Raw genomic sequence first — 16357 nt, 5'->3', positions numbered from 1 at the left:
TCTCCAGCCTTCCCCATCCCCATTTTTAAATTGGACAGAATATCTCCCTTGTAGCCTGGCCTGGCTTCAAATTGTCTTTCTGCCTTAGATTTGCCAGTGCTAGGGATTGCAAGCATGCACCAACGTTTAATGCATCCCAGAGCTGAGTTTCCACAATTATCTTTTGTTGGCCTGTGCAACTCACTTTTCTTTTTTTGAAGCAGCTATCTTTTGAAGGCATGGCTACAAGGTTTCCTTGCTCTTTTATTTTATTCTGCAAACACTGTTGCAGATGAGCTGAATCCCTCTGGTGGTGAGTATTGAGAACTCTTCTAGTTCAATGAAAAGCATGGGTTCAAAGTTTATAAAGGTTAAGAACTCTTCTGGATAGTTCTTTGGATGTTAGTCTAGGACAACAAGCTCTTGGATTATTCCATGCTTTTCTTTCAGTTCCTTGCAGTGGGAAATCTGGGCTGTTCAGGCATGTGCTCTGGAACAGGAGCGCTAGGGAAGGACCCCAGTGTCCTAATTAGCTTTATTTAAGGTTTCAAAGAACCTGGACAGCCCTTTTCAATAATTTATAAACTGGGTTAACAACTTGAATTTTAAAACCTCTTGTTGGGGCTAGAGAGATGGCTCAGTGGTTGAGGTGCTTACCTGCAAAGCCTAATGACCTGGGTTTGATTTCCCAGGACCCATGTAAAGCTAGGTGCACAAAGTGGCACATGTATCTAGAGTTCATTTGCAGTGGCTAGAGGCCCTGGCACACCCATTCTCATTTTTTTCCCCTCTATCTCCTTGCAAATAAATAAGAAAATCCTCTTGTGTATGTATTTGTTTGTTTTTCTGTGGTGTTGCGGGTCAAACCTAGAGCTGCTTGTATACTACCAAGTGCTCTTCTACTTCGTTACTTCCCATCCCTTAAACTCCTGGTCATGGGCTAGGGAGATGGTTCAATATTAAAAGACACTTGCTTATAAAGTCTGATGGCCCAGATTCAATTCTCTAGTATCCACCCGGAGCCAGATACACAAAGTGGTACATGCATTTGCATCTGGAGTTTGTTCACAGTGGCAAGAAGTCCTCACATATCCATATTTTCTTTCTGCTCCCAAATAAGAAAAATGTAAAATAAATAAATAAATAAATAAAAGCCTGAGCAAACTTGTGGTTGTCTTGCCCTCTCTCGCTCCCTCACTTCCTTCCTTAAAAAAAAATACAAAGACTGGTGGTGGCATACAACGCACAGTGAAGTCAAAGATAGTGAGACGCTATCAAAGAAAACATGGGGCAGAGAGGCCAGCTTAGTTGGTAGCTTCCTTGCCTTGCAATCATGAGGACCCTGAGTTTCATCCTCAAAACCCACATAGAAATGCTGGTAATTGAGCCTGGCATGGTGGCACACGCCTTTAATCCCAGCACTCGGGAGACAGAGGTAGGAGGATCTCTGTGAGTTCAAGGCCACCCTGAGACTACATAGTGAATTCCAGGTCAGCCTGGGCTAGAGTGAGACCCTACCTTGAAACACCAAAAAAGAAAAAGGAATGCTGGTAAATCAAGCTAGATGTGGTGGCACACGCTTTAATCCCAGTGCTACTCAGGAGACAGAGATAAAAGGACTGCTCTGAGTTCAAGGCCATCTTGGGACTGCAGAGTGAGTTCTAGGTCAGCCTGGACTAGAGTGAGACACTACCTTGAAAAATAATGCTGCTTATCATGGCATGTGCTTGCATTTCTAGAGCTGGAGAGGCAGAGATGGAAGCTCATTCTTTGCCTCTACCAAAGCCTATGGCCATACCGACCCTGAATGTACCCAATCTCATCTGCAACCCTAATTTTTATTTTTATTAAAAAACTTTAATGACAACTTCCATAACTGTAGACAATATCCCATGGTAACTCCCCCCACTTTCCCCTTTGAAACTCCACTCTCCATCATATTCCTTCCCTCTCTCAATCAGTCTCTCTTTTACTTTGTTGACATCATTTTTTCCTCCTGTTGTGATGGTCTGGTGTAGGTAGCGTCAGGCACTGTGAGGTCGTGGATATCCAGGCCATTGTGTGTCTGGAGGAGCACGTGCAACCCTAACCTTACATACAGTCGCCAAGAATTCAGATGCTGGCTGCTGGGGAGACAGCTCGGTGGGTGAAGCCCTTCATTTCTGAGTTCAGATCCGCAGTCTATGTTAAGGCTGGACACTGGAGCTGGTGTCTGTAATCCCAGTGCGCCGTGGTGAGGAGGGGAGCACAGAAGGCAGAAACCTCTGGAGGCTTGCCGGCCAGCCAGCCCGGTGAGCATAGCAGTGCACAGCAGAGGCCCGCTGTGACCCGGGCTGAAGACCAGGATGGACACTCGAGACCGTCGTCTGACTCACCCAGCACCACAGCATGCAAATGCCCGCACTCTCACACACACCAAAGCAGCAAAATCAAAACAAAGCTCAGACGCATGTTGCGGACAATCAGCTATTTTATCCTTTCTGCTGAAGCCCTGGCAGTTTTAAGCCAACGTAGGACAGCAGAGAGCAGCCGGCGCTAACTCAGCAGCCCCTAACCTAGTGAAGATTTAGGACAGGGAAACCATTTTATGACTTAAACTTGTTTACTGGTCCGAATCCATAAGATGTTAAAATCTCCACCTGCTAAGAATGTGATAAACAAAAGCAAGAAACCATAATTTTGATAACTATGAAAAAGTAGCTTTTGGCGAGCTGTTTAGAAAATGTAGAAATTTCACCGCCGAAACGCTTTGAAACTTTTCCGCTTTCTTTTCCTTCCTGACTCCATGTCACATTCGCTGATATCTGACGGCGAGGAGAATCCAGAGTTGTAGGAGGTATTTCTGCTCCCGTAGGCATCATGGAGCCTTAAGTCCTTCGGAGAAAGTAACTCTTGGCCAACATTCCAGGACCACGTGTAAGTAGAAAAGGTGTCATAAAAGGATTCATTCCCGGTGTCTATTCCAATCAAATCTCCTCGGATCTTCTTCCAGAGATTCAACATTTCTTTCCGGTGCTCGAGGGCAATTCCTAAGTTATAGGTGTCTGTAGCTTTCCTTACCTGCAACAAGAGAGCAGACATTTTCTGTAATTACCTCAAAAGCATCACATTTTTTCTTCAAAGTAGGGTCTCACTTTAGCCCAGGTTGACCCAGAATTCACTATGGAGTCTCAGGGTGGCCTTGAACTTGCAGTAATCCTCCTACCTCTGCCTCTCAAATGCTGGGATTAAAGGCGTGCGCCACCACACCTGGCTTACAATGGAATAATTTTATAAAATATTTTAAAAAGTAATGGATGAAGACGGGGAGAAGTGTGGGATGGAGTTAGGATACAGAGTTGGTTCCCATTTTAGCCTAGGATAGGGAGAACATGTAGGAGAAGGTACTATGCTAAGTCCTTAAGTATTTAATAAATGAAGGGAATGAGTGGTGAGGGGAAGAGAAAGTATTTCAGGGAGTGGAGGCAGCAGAGGCAATTGTCGGTGGGTGGTAGAGTGGGTAGGTAGGCTCAAGCACTCTGGTGTTTGGAGTACTGGGCATTGAACCTCAGATCTAGTGCATGCTAGACGAGTGATCTATCACTGAGCTGGATCCCAGCCCAAGCATTTACTTTTGAGCAGGACAACGACATGCGTGCACCCTCCAGTTAGGTCATGAGCAGCTATGTGGACAATGACTTGAGGGAGCAGCTAGCTACATAGCTAGTTAATGTCCAGGTGAGACATATGGAGAGCCTTGACTAAGGCAGAGGTAACAGGGATAGAATAAGGGGAATATATTTGGAAAGCATCCCAGAATGAGTGGGGCTAGATTTGGCGATTGGTGAATGTAAGAAGAGAAGGAGGAGGAGGAGGAGAAGAAAAGCCAATATTAAGGACATCTCCTGCCCTTTTAACTCCAGTGACTGTAGATGGTACTATTAACAACTGAGGGAGACTCTCCAGTGGAGAAGCAGCCTGGTGCAGATGAGCTGGTAAAGGACATGTTGAGTCTGATGTGCGATGAGACGTAGCACAGAGGCAGGGATTTTTATCAAGCTGCCAGCAAGATGCGGCAGAATACAGGAAAGAAGTCTGGCTTAGCATGGGCTGAAGAGAAGGTTTAGTGGTTAAGGCACTTGCCTGTGAAGCCTAAGGACCCAGGTTTGATTCCCTAGTACCCTCATAAGCCAGATGCACAGGGTGGTGCACGCGTCTGGAGTTCATTTGCAGTGGCTAAGGCCCTGGTGTGCCCATTCTCTCTCTCTCTGTCTGCCTCTCAATTTCTCTCTCTCAAATAAATAAATAAGTAAATGAAATATTAAAAAGAAGTCTAGGTTATGGACAAATCTAAGAGTTATTAGTATATAAGCATGGCACCTGTGAAACAAAGAAGGTAGAAATATCCCAACAATTCTAGTTTTCCTTCATCTGACACAGACATCGCCAGTGTTCTTCTATGACTGAGTCACAGGGAGGCCAAACTATTGATCTTTTTCAAAAAAAAAAAATTTGTTTTGGGCTGGAGAGATGGCTTAGCGGTTAAGTGCTTGCCTGTGAAGCCTAAGGACCCAGGTTCGAGGCTTGATTCTCCAGGACCCACGTTAGCCAGATGCACAAGGGGGCGCACGCGTCTGGAGTTCATTTGCAGTGGCTGGAGGCCCTGGTGTGCCCATTCTCTCTCTATATCTGCCTCCTCTCTCTGTTTGTTGCTCCCAAATAAATAAATAAAAAACAAACAAAAAATTTAAAAATTGTTTTGTTTATTTGATGAGAGAGAGAGAGAATGGGTATGACAGGGTCTCTTGCCACTACAAATGAACTCCACTACCTTGTGTATCTGGCTTTAAATGGGTACTGGGGAATCGAATTCCATTCCTTAGGTTTTGCAGGCAAGTGCCTTACCCACTGCAGCCTCTCTGCAGCCCCTACTGATCTTTCATGCTGCCTCCACAGCTGGTGTTTTGTGCCTGGAGGTCTCTGGCCATAGCAGCCCCCTTTCACTCGACAGTGCATATGTTCTAAAGCGAGACAGAAGCAGCAGCTCACTTCTTTGTGTTCTGGAGCAGTCAGAACTGAACATAAGAAGTTCCATCGCTCCCAAGGCATTGTGACTGTAAGGTCTGTTTCTTTCCCCACGACTTCCGCCTTTACCGTAAACTTGCTGAGAGTAAGAACTGTGTTTCTTTCTCCGATAGCCTCTCATCTCAGGACTCAGGGTCAACGTTTGCTGAGCAAATGAGCGGGTGAGCATATGCCATGAGAACAGCAGTGACATGAACAGGAAATTGGGAAACATTACTTAAGGGATTCAGGAAGCAGAAGGGGGAAGAAAGGAAACAATGCTACAAGAACTGAAGATGGAGTATGTAACAGGAGTGTTGAGAGCTTGATCATTAGTATCAAATGCAGAAGGGACGTGGCATACAGAAATTATGTCCTGGTCCAAGAAGTCAGGCAAAAAAGTAGACAACATAGCACTGTGGCTGAAAGTTTGCTCTGTCCTTCTATAATTCTTTTTTTGTTTTGTTTGTTAGTTTTTTGAGGTAGGGTTTCATTCTAGTCCAGGCTGACCTGGCATTCATTATGTAGTCTCAGGGTGGTCTTGAACTCATAGTGATCCTCCTACCTCTGCCTCCCAAGTGCTGGGATGATTAAATGCATCTGCCACCATGTCCACTCTATAATTCTTTTTTAAAAATATATTTTATTTATTTATTTGAGAGAAAGAAAGAGGCAGACAGAAACAGAGAGAGGGAGAATGGGTGTACCAGGGCCTCCAGCCACTGCAGGTGAACTCCAGATGCATGTTCCCCCTTGTGCATCTGGCTTATGTGGGTCTTGGAGAATTGAACAGGTAGCCTTTGGCTTTGCAGGCAAATGCCTTAACCACTAAGCCATCTCTCCAGCCCTGTAATTCTTTTTAAAACTTTTCTTATTTATATTTAAGAGAGAATGGTTGTGTCAAGGCCTCCAGCTATTGCAAACAAACTCCAGATGCATGAAACACCTTATGCATCTGGCTTATGTGGGTACTGGGGAATTGAACCTGGGTCCCTAGGCTTTGCAGGAAAGTGCCTTAACTGCTAAGCCATCTCTCCAGCCCCATCTATAATTCTTGATATGTGTGGTGGTTTGAATGTAAAATGTCCCACATAGGCTCTCTTTCTTTCTCTTTTTCCTCTCATGTATTTTAAATACTTGATCCCCAACTGGTGGCAGTTTGGGAGAGCAGTGGAGCATTTGGGAAGTGAAGCCTTGGAGGAGGTGTGTCACTGGGGGTGGACCTTGAGGCTTACTAGTCTAGCCCACTGGGTGTTTATGTTAGCTCACTCATACTTCTGCCTTCTCATGGATGTGGAGATATGAGCTAGGTTTCCTGCTCAGATCTGTAATGCTTTTCCCACCACAATGAAACTTCCCCTTCCAACTATAAGCGGAAATAAACCCTTTCCTTTGGTCAGATGTTTTGTTCCAGCAACGAGAAGGTAACTAACTGCTATAGTATGCTGTGTGTTTTTGGGTAAATCTCTTAACCTCTCTGTGCAAATCTGTAAAGGGTCAAGGAATGATAATAGTGCCTATTTCAAGAGGTTGTGGTAATTAAATGAATCAGTGTGAGTAGAAAACATGTAGAGTACAATGCTTGATCCTTATTAATATTCTTCTGGCTGATATCATAACGACACTTCCTGTCATTCAATCACAAATCCTTGATTCTACTACTCACTGCAGCTATGGGATTTCTTCCATAATCAACTTCCTAGTTCCAGCATGAAGCAAATGAGTGTCCCACAAATGATGCTGGATGCAGCTACATAGGTGACTAGCAGGGTGTCTTGACACCCTCTGAGTCCATGTGATTACGTATGGAGCAAGAAGTGTGGACATGGCCAGGCGTGGTGGCGCACACCTTTAATCCCAGCACTCGGGATGCAGAGATAGGGGGATGAGTTCAAGCCCACTCTGAGACTACATAGTGAATTCCAGGTCAGCCTGGACTAGAGTGAGATCTTACCTTGAAAAATAAAAAACAACAACAACAAAAAATTAAAAAAGAAGTGTTGACATTACAATGATAAACATGAGAAACCAGGGGCTGGAGAGATGCTTAGTGGTTAAGGCATTTGCCTACAAAGCCAAAGGACCTCAGTTTGATTCCCCAGGACCCACGTAAGCCAGATGCATGTGTCTTGAGTTTGTTTGCAGTGGCTGGAGGTCCTGGTAGGCCCATTCTCTCTCTCTCAAATAAATAAATAAAAATAAAATATTAAAAAATGAGAAACTATCTTGTTTCTCTTTGAGACAGGATCTCAGGTAGCCCAGGCTGATATGGAACTCCTGATCCTACTGAACACTTCTTTTTAAAAATTTATTTGTGCCAGGCGTGGTAGTGCACACCTTTAATCCCAGCACTCAGGAGGTAAGAGTATCACCACAAGTTTGAGGCCACCATGAGACTACATAGTGAATTCCAGATCAGCCTGAGCTAGAGCAAAACCTTACCTCAAAAAAACAAAAAACAAAAAAAATTGCAAAGAGAGAGTGAGAGATGGAGATAGATAGATAGAGAGAGAGAGAGAGACAGAGAGGGAAAGAGAGAGAGAGAGAGCATGCACCAGGGTCTACTGTCATTGCAAATGAACTCCAGATGCAGGTGCCATTTTGTGCATCTGGCTTTATGTGGGTACTGGGGAATTATATTTATCTATTTGAGAGAGAGAAAGAGAAAGGGAGAGAGAGAGAGAAGGAGGTAGATAGAGAATGGGCAAGCCATGGCTTCTAGCTGCTGCAAATGAACTCCAGGTGCATGTGCCACCTTGTGCATCTGGCTTATGTGGGTATTGGGGAATTGAACCTGGGTCCTTAGGCTTTCAGGCAAGCACATTAACCACTAGGCCACCTCTCCAGTCGCAGTACTGAGGAATTAACCCTGGGCCAACAGACTTTGCAAGCAGGCACCTTAACCATTGAGCAATCTCTGCGGTCCCTGACTCCACCCCTTGAGTACTGGGATTATAGGCATGTACCACCATGCCCAGCTCATACCTTGTCTCATTTTAAAGACATGGAAAAGATAAAAATTCTCTTGGTCTTATGGGGTGGTATTGAAGTGGGAATTTCTTGTTTGTTTGTTTTTGGGTACTGAATCTCCTTATATAGTGCTGACTGGCTTGTTACTCAGCACAGACTGGTCTTGAACTCACAGAATCCTCCTGACTCAGCCTCCTGAGTGCTGGGATTACATGTGTGCACTGTCACACCCAGTAGAAAATATTTTTGTCAGTGCTGTCTGGGAGGCACTGGGTAGTGAGTACTTACATGTGTTTTTATAGCAGCTGCATCAGCTACGGTCCAGTGCTGCTTTTTCTTGAATAGTTGGTCAATAGCTAAGATGTCATCAGAATATCCTGAGGCAGATTTGATAGGCTTTAGATTTGCTGCCTTTATGCACATTTAAAAAGAACATAAGTAACACATTTTAGTTTGAATTTTACAACAGGCATAATATAATTACACATACGTAAGCAAATGCTCATGACTTTGTACCATAAGCTTAAGTTAATACTAATTTAAAAGACATAATGAACAAGAAAAAAAAAAAAAACAGACATGGGTTGCGCACTTATAATGCCAGTCCCCTAAAGGCTGAGGTGTGAGTCTGATGCCATTTTGGATTACATAGTAAGTGTCAGGCCAACCTGTGGACAGTATGACACCTTGTCTTACAAACCCCCAACATCTTATTATGAGAGACTCACATGATTTATGAGGTTGCTGCTAAGCCATCTGTCAGTTGAATCAGAGCACCTAGATTGGTGCCACGTGTAAATAGGTATTCGGTAAATCCTGTAATGATGGTGTAGCCTGCTTACAGTAAGAGCAATATTGACTGATGGTCTACATGTGGAGTGCACAGAGAGGGTAAATCGAGAGGAGACAACTGCACTCTGACCCAGGCTTCCCAAACGATCACAAAGCACCGTGAAGGAAGGGCCCTCCATAGGACCTGTAGTGCTCCCAGGCTTCCCACACAAACAAGCATCTGCTTTCCCTGCTACTGGGATGCTGAACAACGCTAGCTGGAAATGACACAAATACACAGTTATTCTTTATAAAATGTTTATTGCCTAATCTCATCCAGACCCCTCTCTGCTGCTTGAAATCCCTTTCCTTCATCCACTGTTCTCTCTCTCTGTCTCTCTTGGTATTTTCAAGGTAGGGTCTCCTCGCCCAGGGTGACCTATAACTTATTGTGCAGTTCCAGGTGGGCCTTGAACTAATAGTGATCCTCCTACCTCTGCCTCCTGAGTACATGTACCACCATGCCTGGCACTGTTCACACTCTTTTTCTAAAAAATTATTTAAATATTTTTATTTTAGAGAGAGAGAGACAGAAAATGGGCATGCCAGGGCCTCCAGCAGCTGCAAAAGAACTCCAGATGTATGTACCATTTTGTGCATCTGGCTTTATGTAGGTACTCGAATCTCTGTTATTAGGCTTTGCAGGCAAGTGCCTTCACTGCTAAGGCATCTCTCCAGCCTGACTGTTCACACTCTTCAAGTGCTCTAAGTGAGCCAGGTATGGTGGCACACACCTTTAATCCCAGCAGCACTCGGGGAGGCAGAGGTAGGAGGATTGCTGCTGTGAGTTCAAGGCCACCCTGAGACTACATAGTGACTTCCAGATCAGCCTGAGCTAGAGTGAGATCCTACCTCGAACCCGCCCCCCCCACCACCTAAAAAAAAAGTGCTCAGGCTGACCTAGAAGTCACTATGTAATCTCAGGGTGGCCTCAAACTCACAGTGATCATCCTACCTCTGTCTCCACGCCTGGCTTTTTTTTTTTTTTTTTGAAGTAGGGTCTCACTATAGCCCAGGCTGACTTGGGGCATATTTAAAAAAATATTTTTGGGCTGGAGAGATGGCTTAGCGGTTAAGCGCTTGCCTGTGAAGCCTAAGGACCCCGGTTCGAGGCTCGGTTCCCCAGGTCCCACATTAGCCAGATGCACAAGGGGGCGCACGCGTCTGGAGTTCGTTTGCAGAGGCTGGAAGCCCTGGCGTGCCCATTTTCTCTCTCTCCCTCTATCTGTCTTTCTCTCTGTGTCTGTCGCTCTCAAATAAATAAATAAATAATGGACAAAAAAAATATTAAAAAAAAAACTTATTAAAAAAAAAATTTGGGGGACTGGAGAGATGGCTTAGTAGTTAAGGCATTTGCCTGCAAAGCCAAAGGATCCCGGTTTGATTCTCTAGGACCCACATAAGCCAGATGCACAAGGGGGTGCATGCATAAGGAGTTTGTTTGCGGTAGGCCCTGGTGTGCCCATTCTCTCTCTCTCTCTCTCTCTCTCTCTCTCTCTCTCTCTCAAATAAATAAATAAATAAGTATATTAAAAATATTTTTGGGCTGAAGGAATGCCTTAATGGTTAAGGTGTGCCTACAAAGCCAAAGGACCCTGGTTTGATACCCCAGGACCCACATAAGCCAGATGCACAAGGTGGCACATGCATCTGGAGTTCATTTGAAGTGGCTGGAGGTCCTGGTTCACACATTCTCTACCCCTCTATCAGATAAATCAATAAAAATAAAATATTAAAAAATTATTTATTTATTTGAGAGTGTACGGCATGCCAGGATTCCTGCTGCCTCAGGCTCCAAAGTGCTGGGGTCACCACACCTGGCTGCTGTTGTCGTCTTCCTTCCTTCCTTCCTTCCTTCCTTCCTTCCTTCCTTCCTTCCTTCCTTCCTTCTTTCCTTCCTTCCTTCCTTTTTCCCTTCCCCCTCCCCTTCTTCTTTTAAAAGTTTTATCTGGGCTGGGGAGATGGCTTAGCGGTTAAGTGCTTGCCTGTGAAGCCTAAGGACCCCAGTTTGAGGCTCGATTCCCCAAGACCCAAGTTAGCCAGATGCACAAGGGGGCGCACGCGTCTGGAGTTCGTTTGCAGTGGCTGGAGGCCCTGGCGCGCCCATTCTCTCTCTCTGTCTGTTGCCCTCAAATAAATAAATAAATAAATGAATAAAAATATTTTAAAAATTTTATCTATTTTTGTGTGTATATATGTATATATGTGTGTGAATGGGCACATGCATGTCACAGTACACATTTGAAGGTCAGGGGAGAACCTTGATGTGTCATCCTCTCCTTCCACCTTTTGTGGGACAGAGTCTCTTGTCACTCACTGCTCCCTATACCAGACTAGCTGGTCTGTGAGCTTCGGGAGTCTTCTGGCCCTTCCTCCTACTGCTGTCGGTGCAGTGGGAAATATATGTGCCACTTGGCATCTGGCTTTATGTGGGTGCTGGGGGCTGTCAAACTTGGGTTGGCAGGTGAGCCATCTCCTCAGTCTCCTCCTTTTTTGAGAAAGTGTCTCACTCTACCTCAGACAGGCCTGAAACTCACTATATAAGTTCAGGCTGGCCTTGAACTCCTCTTGGATATCTTTCTGTCTCAGCCTCCTGAATGGTAAATTACAGGTGTGAGCCACCAAGCCTGGCTTGTTATTGTTTCTATATTCCCCATCCCAATAATGATCATTTTTAGTGAATTGAGTTTATTTGTTGAAATTAAATACAATATTTAAACCCAGACTCATATTTAGGAACCTGACTATGGAATTTTACATCAAATATAATAAATAAAGATATTTGTCACGAAAAATAAACATACTGTTACTCCTTTGAGCTGGTACTTAGAAATCTAAGAATTTAAATGAGCTTATGTGACACAATCTAGATTTCACCTGTGCTTTCCAGTCTCTTTTATGAAAAAAATAGTCCTCAAAGAAGTTCAGCGGCTCCTTTCTTCTTAGCATTTCAAATTTCTGTATGTCTTTGGCTGGCTTTCCCACCACTACCTCATCCACATCAGGAAACAATGGGAAGACAGGTATCTTTGAATATGGGCTACCTGAAGGGAGATTGCATCCTAGAGAGATAAATACAAAGATGGCATCACAAATAATATAGAAAGTTCCCATGAAGATAAGCGCGAGGAGCCTGGTTTGCTTTTCATGTATTCTCAGCGGTCCCGGCCCCTCTGCTTGTCCTTGCTCCTACTCCACACCTAACCGCGGACCCTTGATCTCACCCAGGTTCCAGAGGTCTCAGTCAGGGGTACTTCTGCTTTCAAATGATACCTGTGGGCTGCAGAGCTGGTTTAGAGGCTATGGTGCTTACCAGTGAAGCCTAAGGACCTAGGTTCAACTCCCCCGAATCTAGATGCACATAGTGGCACATGTGTCTTCGCTTGTAGTGGCTAGAGGCCCTGGTGTACCCATTCATTACCCACCCCCACTCCATCTCTCTGTCTCTCAAATAAATAAATAAATAAATAAATTTTTAAAGAATGTTATTTGTGTGACAGACAGCCATTACCCAGAAGAACCTTACACCCTGCTCTTGGCCTCTAGTATTTATTTCTATCTGACTGATATAAATAATTTCTTTATAATGGTTGGGGGGGGATGGTTCTTACTCTTGAGTTCTTCAAGAAATTTATATAAATCTTTTTCTTTCATTATTGCAATCCGGGCAGAATTAGCAAAGGCAGCTGTACTTGAGCTTGGAGGTGTGCATATATCTGGTTTGAATCTTCTTTTCCCATAGGGACTCCATGGTGATTCTACATTGCCCTCCTGGAATTTTCTTCGGAAATAGCTTAAAAAGAAAAAATAAATTAAGAAACGGATTAAAGAGAACTACAGGAAACAAGAAAAAAAAGTCATACTGTAAGGTATAGGTACTGAATAGGTTTATTTTACATCTATTTTGTGTGCCCATTCAGTAGTATTTGAGTGCCTGTTCCTGTCACTTTATAGAACGTCTGTATCTCATTTAACTGTCTTGAACCATCTCCTTAGGAACCAGATAACAGTAAGATCAAATAACAGTCTCATAAGAAAACTAAATAAATAATAACCACAATCCCATTTTGGTGAGTACAGCCATATCAACTAAGATTTCTTGTATACTTGCTAGAAGTTAGAAGCAATATAAGGCTGTAGATAAAAGTGTGGGCTCTGGGATCATATTGTGTTACCCCAGCACTCATGGGCAACATGTCCTTTTAAATTTATGTTTATTCATTTATTTATTTGAGAGAGAGAGAGAGAAAGAGAAAGAGAGAGAAGAGAATGGGTGTGCTGAGGGCCAATAGCCACTGCAAATGAACTCCAGATGCATGTATCACCATGTGCATCTGGTTTAAGTGGGTCCTGGGGAATTGAATCTGGGTTTGGAGGCTTTGCAGGCAAACACCTTAACTGCTAAGCCATCTCTCCAGCTCAGCAACATGTTTAATCTGTTCTTCAGTTTCTCCATTTGTAAAGTGGGGTTGATAGTGTGTACTCTCTGGGTGAGGATTCTATGAGATAATATATATTCTACACTTATTTTAATTATTTCCACATTATAATAAGCAACATTTATTGAGTTGTTATAATGTGCCAGGCACTTCACATATACGCGTTATTCTCACAGTTGCCTTTTCATGCAGGTGGCATCACCATCATTATTATTACTACCCCCATTTTGTGTGTACCACCATGCCTGGATTATGCAGTGCTGGGAAGTGAACCTAGTGCCTCATGCATGCGAGGCAGTCACTTACCAAGTAAGCTCCATCCACAGTCCTGTATCTTTTCCCTCTCTCTTTCTCTCTCTCTCTCTCTCTCTCTCTCTCTCTCTCTCTCTCTCTCTCTCTCTTTTTCTGAACAAGGTTCCCAGGTACCCCAGGTTGGCCTTAAACTGTGTAGTTTAGGATGACCTTGAACTTTTGATCCTCCTACCTCTACCTTCCAAGTGCTGAGATCATAGGCATGTACTACCCTATCTGGCTTATTCAATGCTGGGGTTTGAACTGAACCACACACCCCCAGCCCAGTATTTTATATATAAAATTTTTATTTATTTACTTTTTTGTTTTGTTTGCTTTTTTCTCAGTAGGGTCTCACTGTAGCCCAGGCTGACCTGGAATTCACTATGTAGTCTCAGGGTAGCCTCAAACTCATAGCAATCCTCCTACCTCTGCCTCCTGAGTGCTAGGATTAAAGGTGTGTGTCACCAGGCCTGACAACTATTACGTGTTTTTAAGTGTAACTAAATGGGACACCAGACTGCTTTGGAGAAGTATTAGTGATTTGAAGATACATAGTTTCAGTCTGACAACTTGAGTCTCCAGTGAGTGAAACCCTACTGGGGACGGGGTATGCCACTGGGGGTGGATCTTTAGTCTAGTCCTAAGGGGTGTTCAGAACAGTTTGAGCTGTGGCTGTTTTGTGGTTCTGGATGTCGGTGCTGTCTCTCTGCTTGGATCTATGGACGTGAGCCAGCTTTTTCCACCACTGATAGTATTCCGTTGGAATTTGTAAGCCTGACACAGTCCGTTTCCTCCCATAAGCTGTTTCTCATTGGGTGTTTGTCGCAGAGATCAGAACATGACTGCAACAAAGTATGAACTGAAAATAGTGACAATGGTGACACTTAAGTTTTATAAAACAATGTAACATAAATTGAGATTTTCCTTGCACTATTTGCTGGAATAAATGAACACACTTGGGTGTGAAAATGTTTCCTCACCCTTTATTCTCAAATCTAACTCTGGTTCTGCTCCAGTCCAAAGACCATCTTAGTAGGTCTCAACTTGTTGCATCTCATCCCAGAGTCAGAGACCTGTTGAAAGTCCAGCAGGCATGGGGGTATCTTATATTCCTCTTTGGATTTTATTTTATTTTATTTTTAGAGAGAAAGAGAAAGAGAGAGAATGGGAGACAAAGAGAGAGAGGGAGAGGGAGAGGGAGAGGGAGAGAGAGAGAGAGAGAGAGAGAGAGAGAGAGAGAGAGAGAGAGACAGGGAAAGAGAGATTGAGAACTGATGCTCCAGGGCCTCAGCCATTGCAATCGAACCCCAGACACTTGCACCACCTAGTGGGCATGTGCGACCTTGCTCTTGCTTCACCTCTGTGCGTCTGGCATATGTGAGGTCTGGGTCTCAGGCAAGAGCCTTAGCTGCTAAGCCATCTCTCCAGCTTTCCTGATTGGATTTTAAAGCCCATTTTAAATCATCCTTGGAAAAGTCTTATTCCACTGGGATTCCCTGAGGTCGGCTTTGCAATTTCAAGCTAGGCAGGAATGTTGTAGCACAAAAACAGAACAAAGATATATCATTTGGCCCAGATTCCTTCTCTTATGCTATAGACCAGACTCTGGAGTTAGAATATCAGTGAGAGAGCCTCATAAGTGCTACTTAAATCTTTTTATCTAATTTATTCATGGGGGGGGGAATGCATGAATGGATATGGGTGTATCAGGGCACCTTGTCACTGCAAATGAACTCCAGATACATGTAGCACTTTGTGCATCTGGATTTCTGCAGGTACTGGGGAATGGAGCCTAGGCTTGTTGGGTTTTACAAGCAAGAGCCTTTAACCACTGAGCTATCTCTCCAGCCTTCCTCACAAGTGCTTCTGAGAAAGCTGTTTTTATCAATTTCCTTGCCACTTACCTTACTAGTTCTACTATAGTCTTTTTGGGTAGGGCTGACGTCTCTACAAGTTTTGACAGGATTTCAAATAATAGGATTCCCGGGTTGTTACTAAAATCTAAACAAGCTTTCTTTTCTGGAGCTATAGAAAGAAAAAAATAGACAGATTTCAAAATATCTTCTGAGCCAACCTTCTATTAAAAGGTTATAAGGCAACTGCCTTTTTAATATGATCTTATAATCATTATATTAAATCAGAGTAGCAGTATTATAAAATATTAAAAATATGTTCTATTTGGCAGAAAAGTCATTCTGATTACTGAGTAGGCAATTACCATAGATATTATTTCAATGATTTCTCAGTAAGTATAGTTTTAACATCAGCATTAATTATATGCTAAAGATTTTTGTCTTGCTAAGGAATTAATAAACCTTTCCCTGGTTTGCAGGAAAACTCTCATTATTGTCTCAGTGTTTTCAAGCACTAACTTTTCTTTATCCCAAGGACAGTCTATAGTCTAAGAATGGGCTTTCAAAACTGTATATAAGATTTGAAGTATATCCTAGAAAACATGATATGAACAGTGGCTAGATTTTCCAAGGCAGCATGTTAAGTTCAGAAACAAACCATGAGAATTCTACTAACAATGTTTCAAGTATACTCACATAGCATTGTTGTTCTTGGAATTGTTTCCAAGAACAGTAAATTACCCAAGTCCCATAAAAATAAAAGTTTTTTTTTTGTAAAATAATAACAAGAATAACAATTTTATTTAATTTTTTGTTCCTTTTATTTCCTTAGTGTTCTCACTGGAGATAAAAAGACAGTATTAGCTGGGCGTAGTGGTGCACGCCTTTAATCCCAGCACTAAGGAGGCAGAGGTAAGAGGACCACCATGAGTTCAAGGCCACCCTGAG

At 43.3% G+C, this 16357-nt stretch overlaps 1 protein-coding gene across 1 annotated transcript in view; it reads right to left on the bottom strand.

Moving 5' to 3' along the window:
• Window positions 1–2700: 2700 nt before the first annotated feature.
• Window positions 2701–16357, bottom strand: part of Efcab3 (EF-hand calcium binding domain 3) — a 34496-nt gene continuing 20839 nt past the window's right edge. Inside the window, exons 8-12 of the mRNA XM_012948023.2 lie at window positions 15461–15581; window positions 12435–12616; window positions 11701–11885; window positions 8281–8403; window positions 2701–3039 (exon numbers count right to left, since the gene is read on the bottom strand). Of these exons, the coding sequence (XP_012803477.2) occupies window positions 2713–3039; window positions 8281–8403; window positions 11701–11885; window positions 12435–12616; window positions 15461–15581 (938 nt within the window). The 3' untranslated portion in view covers window positions 2701–2712. The remainder of the gene's footprint in view (window positions 3040–8280; window positions 8404–11700; window positions 11886–12434; window positions 12617–15460; window positions 15582–16357) is intronic.

The sequence above is a fragment of the Jaculus jaculus genome, chromosome 9 (genome assembly GCF_020740685.1).
Source record: "Jaculus jaculus isolate mJacJac1 chromosome 9, mJacJac1.mat.Y.cur, whole genome shotgun sequence".
NCBI classification, from domain to species: Eukaryota; Metazoa; Chordata; class Mammalia; order Rodentia; family Dipodidae; genus Jaculus; species Jaculus jaculus.
The sequence above is the reverse complement of the archived record's forward strand: the minus strand, read 5'-3'. Positions and strand labels throughout refer to the sequence as shown.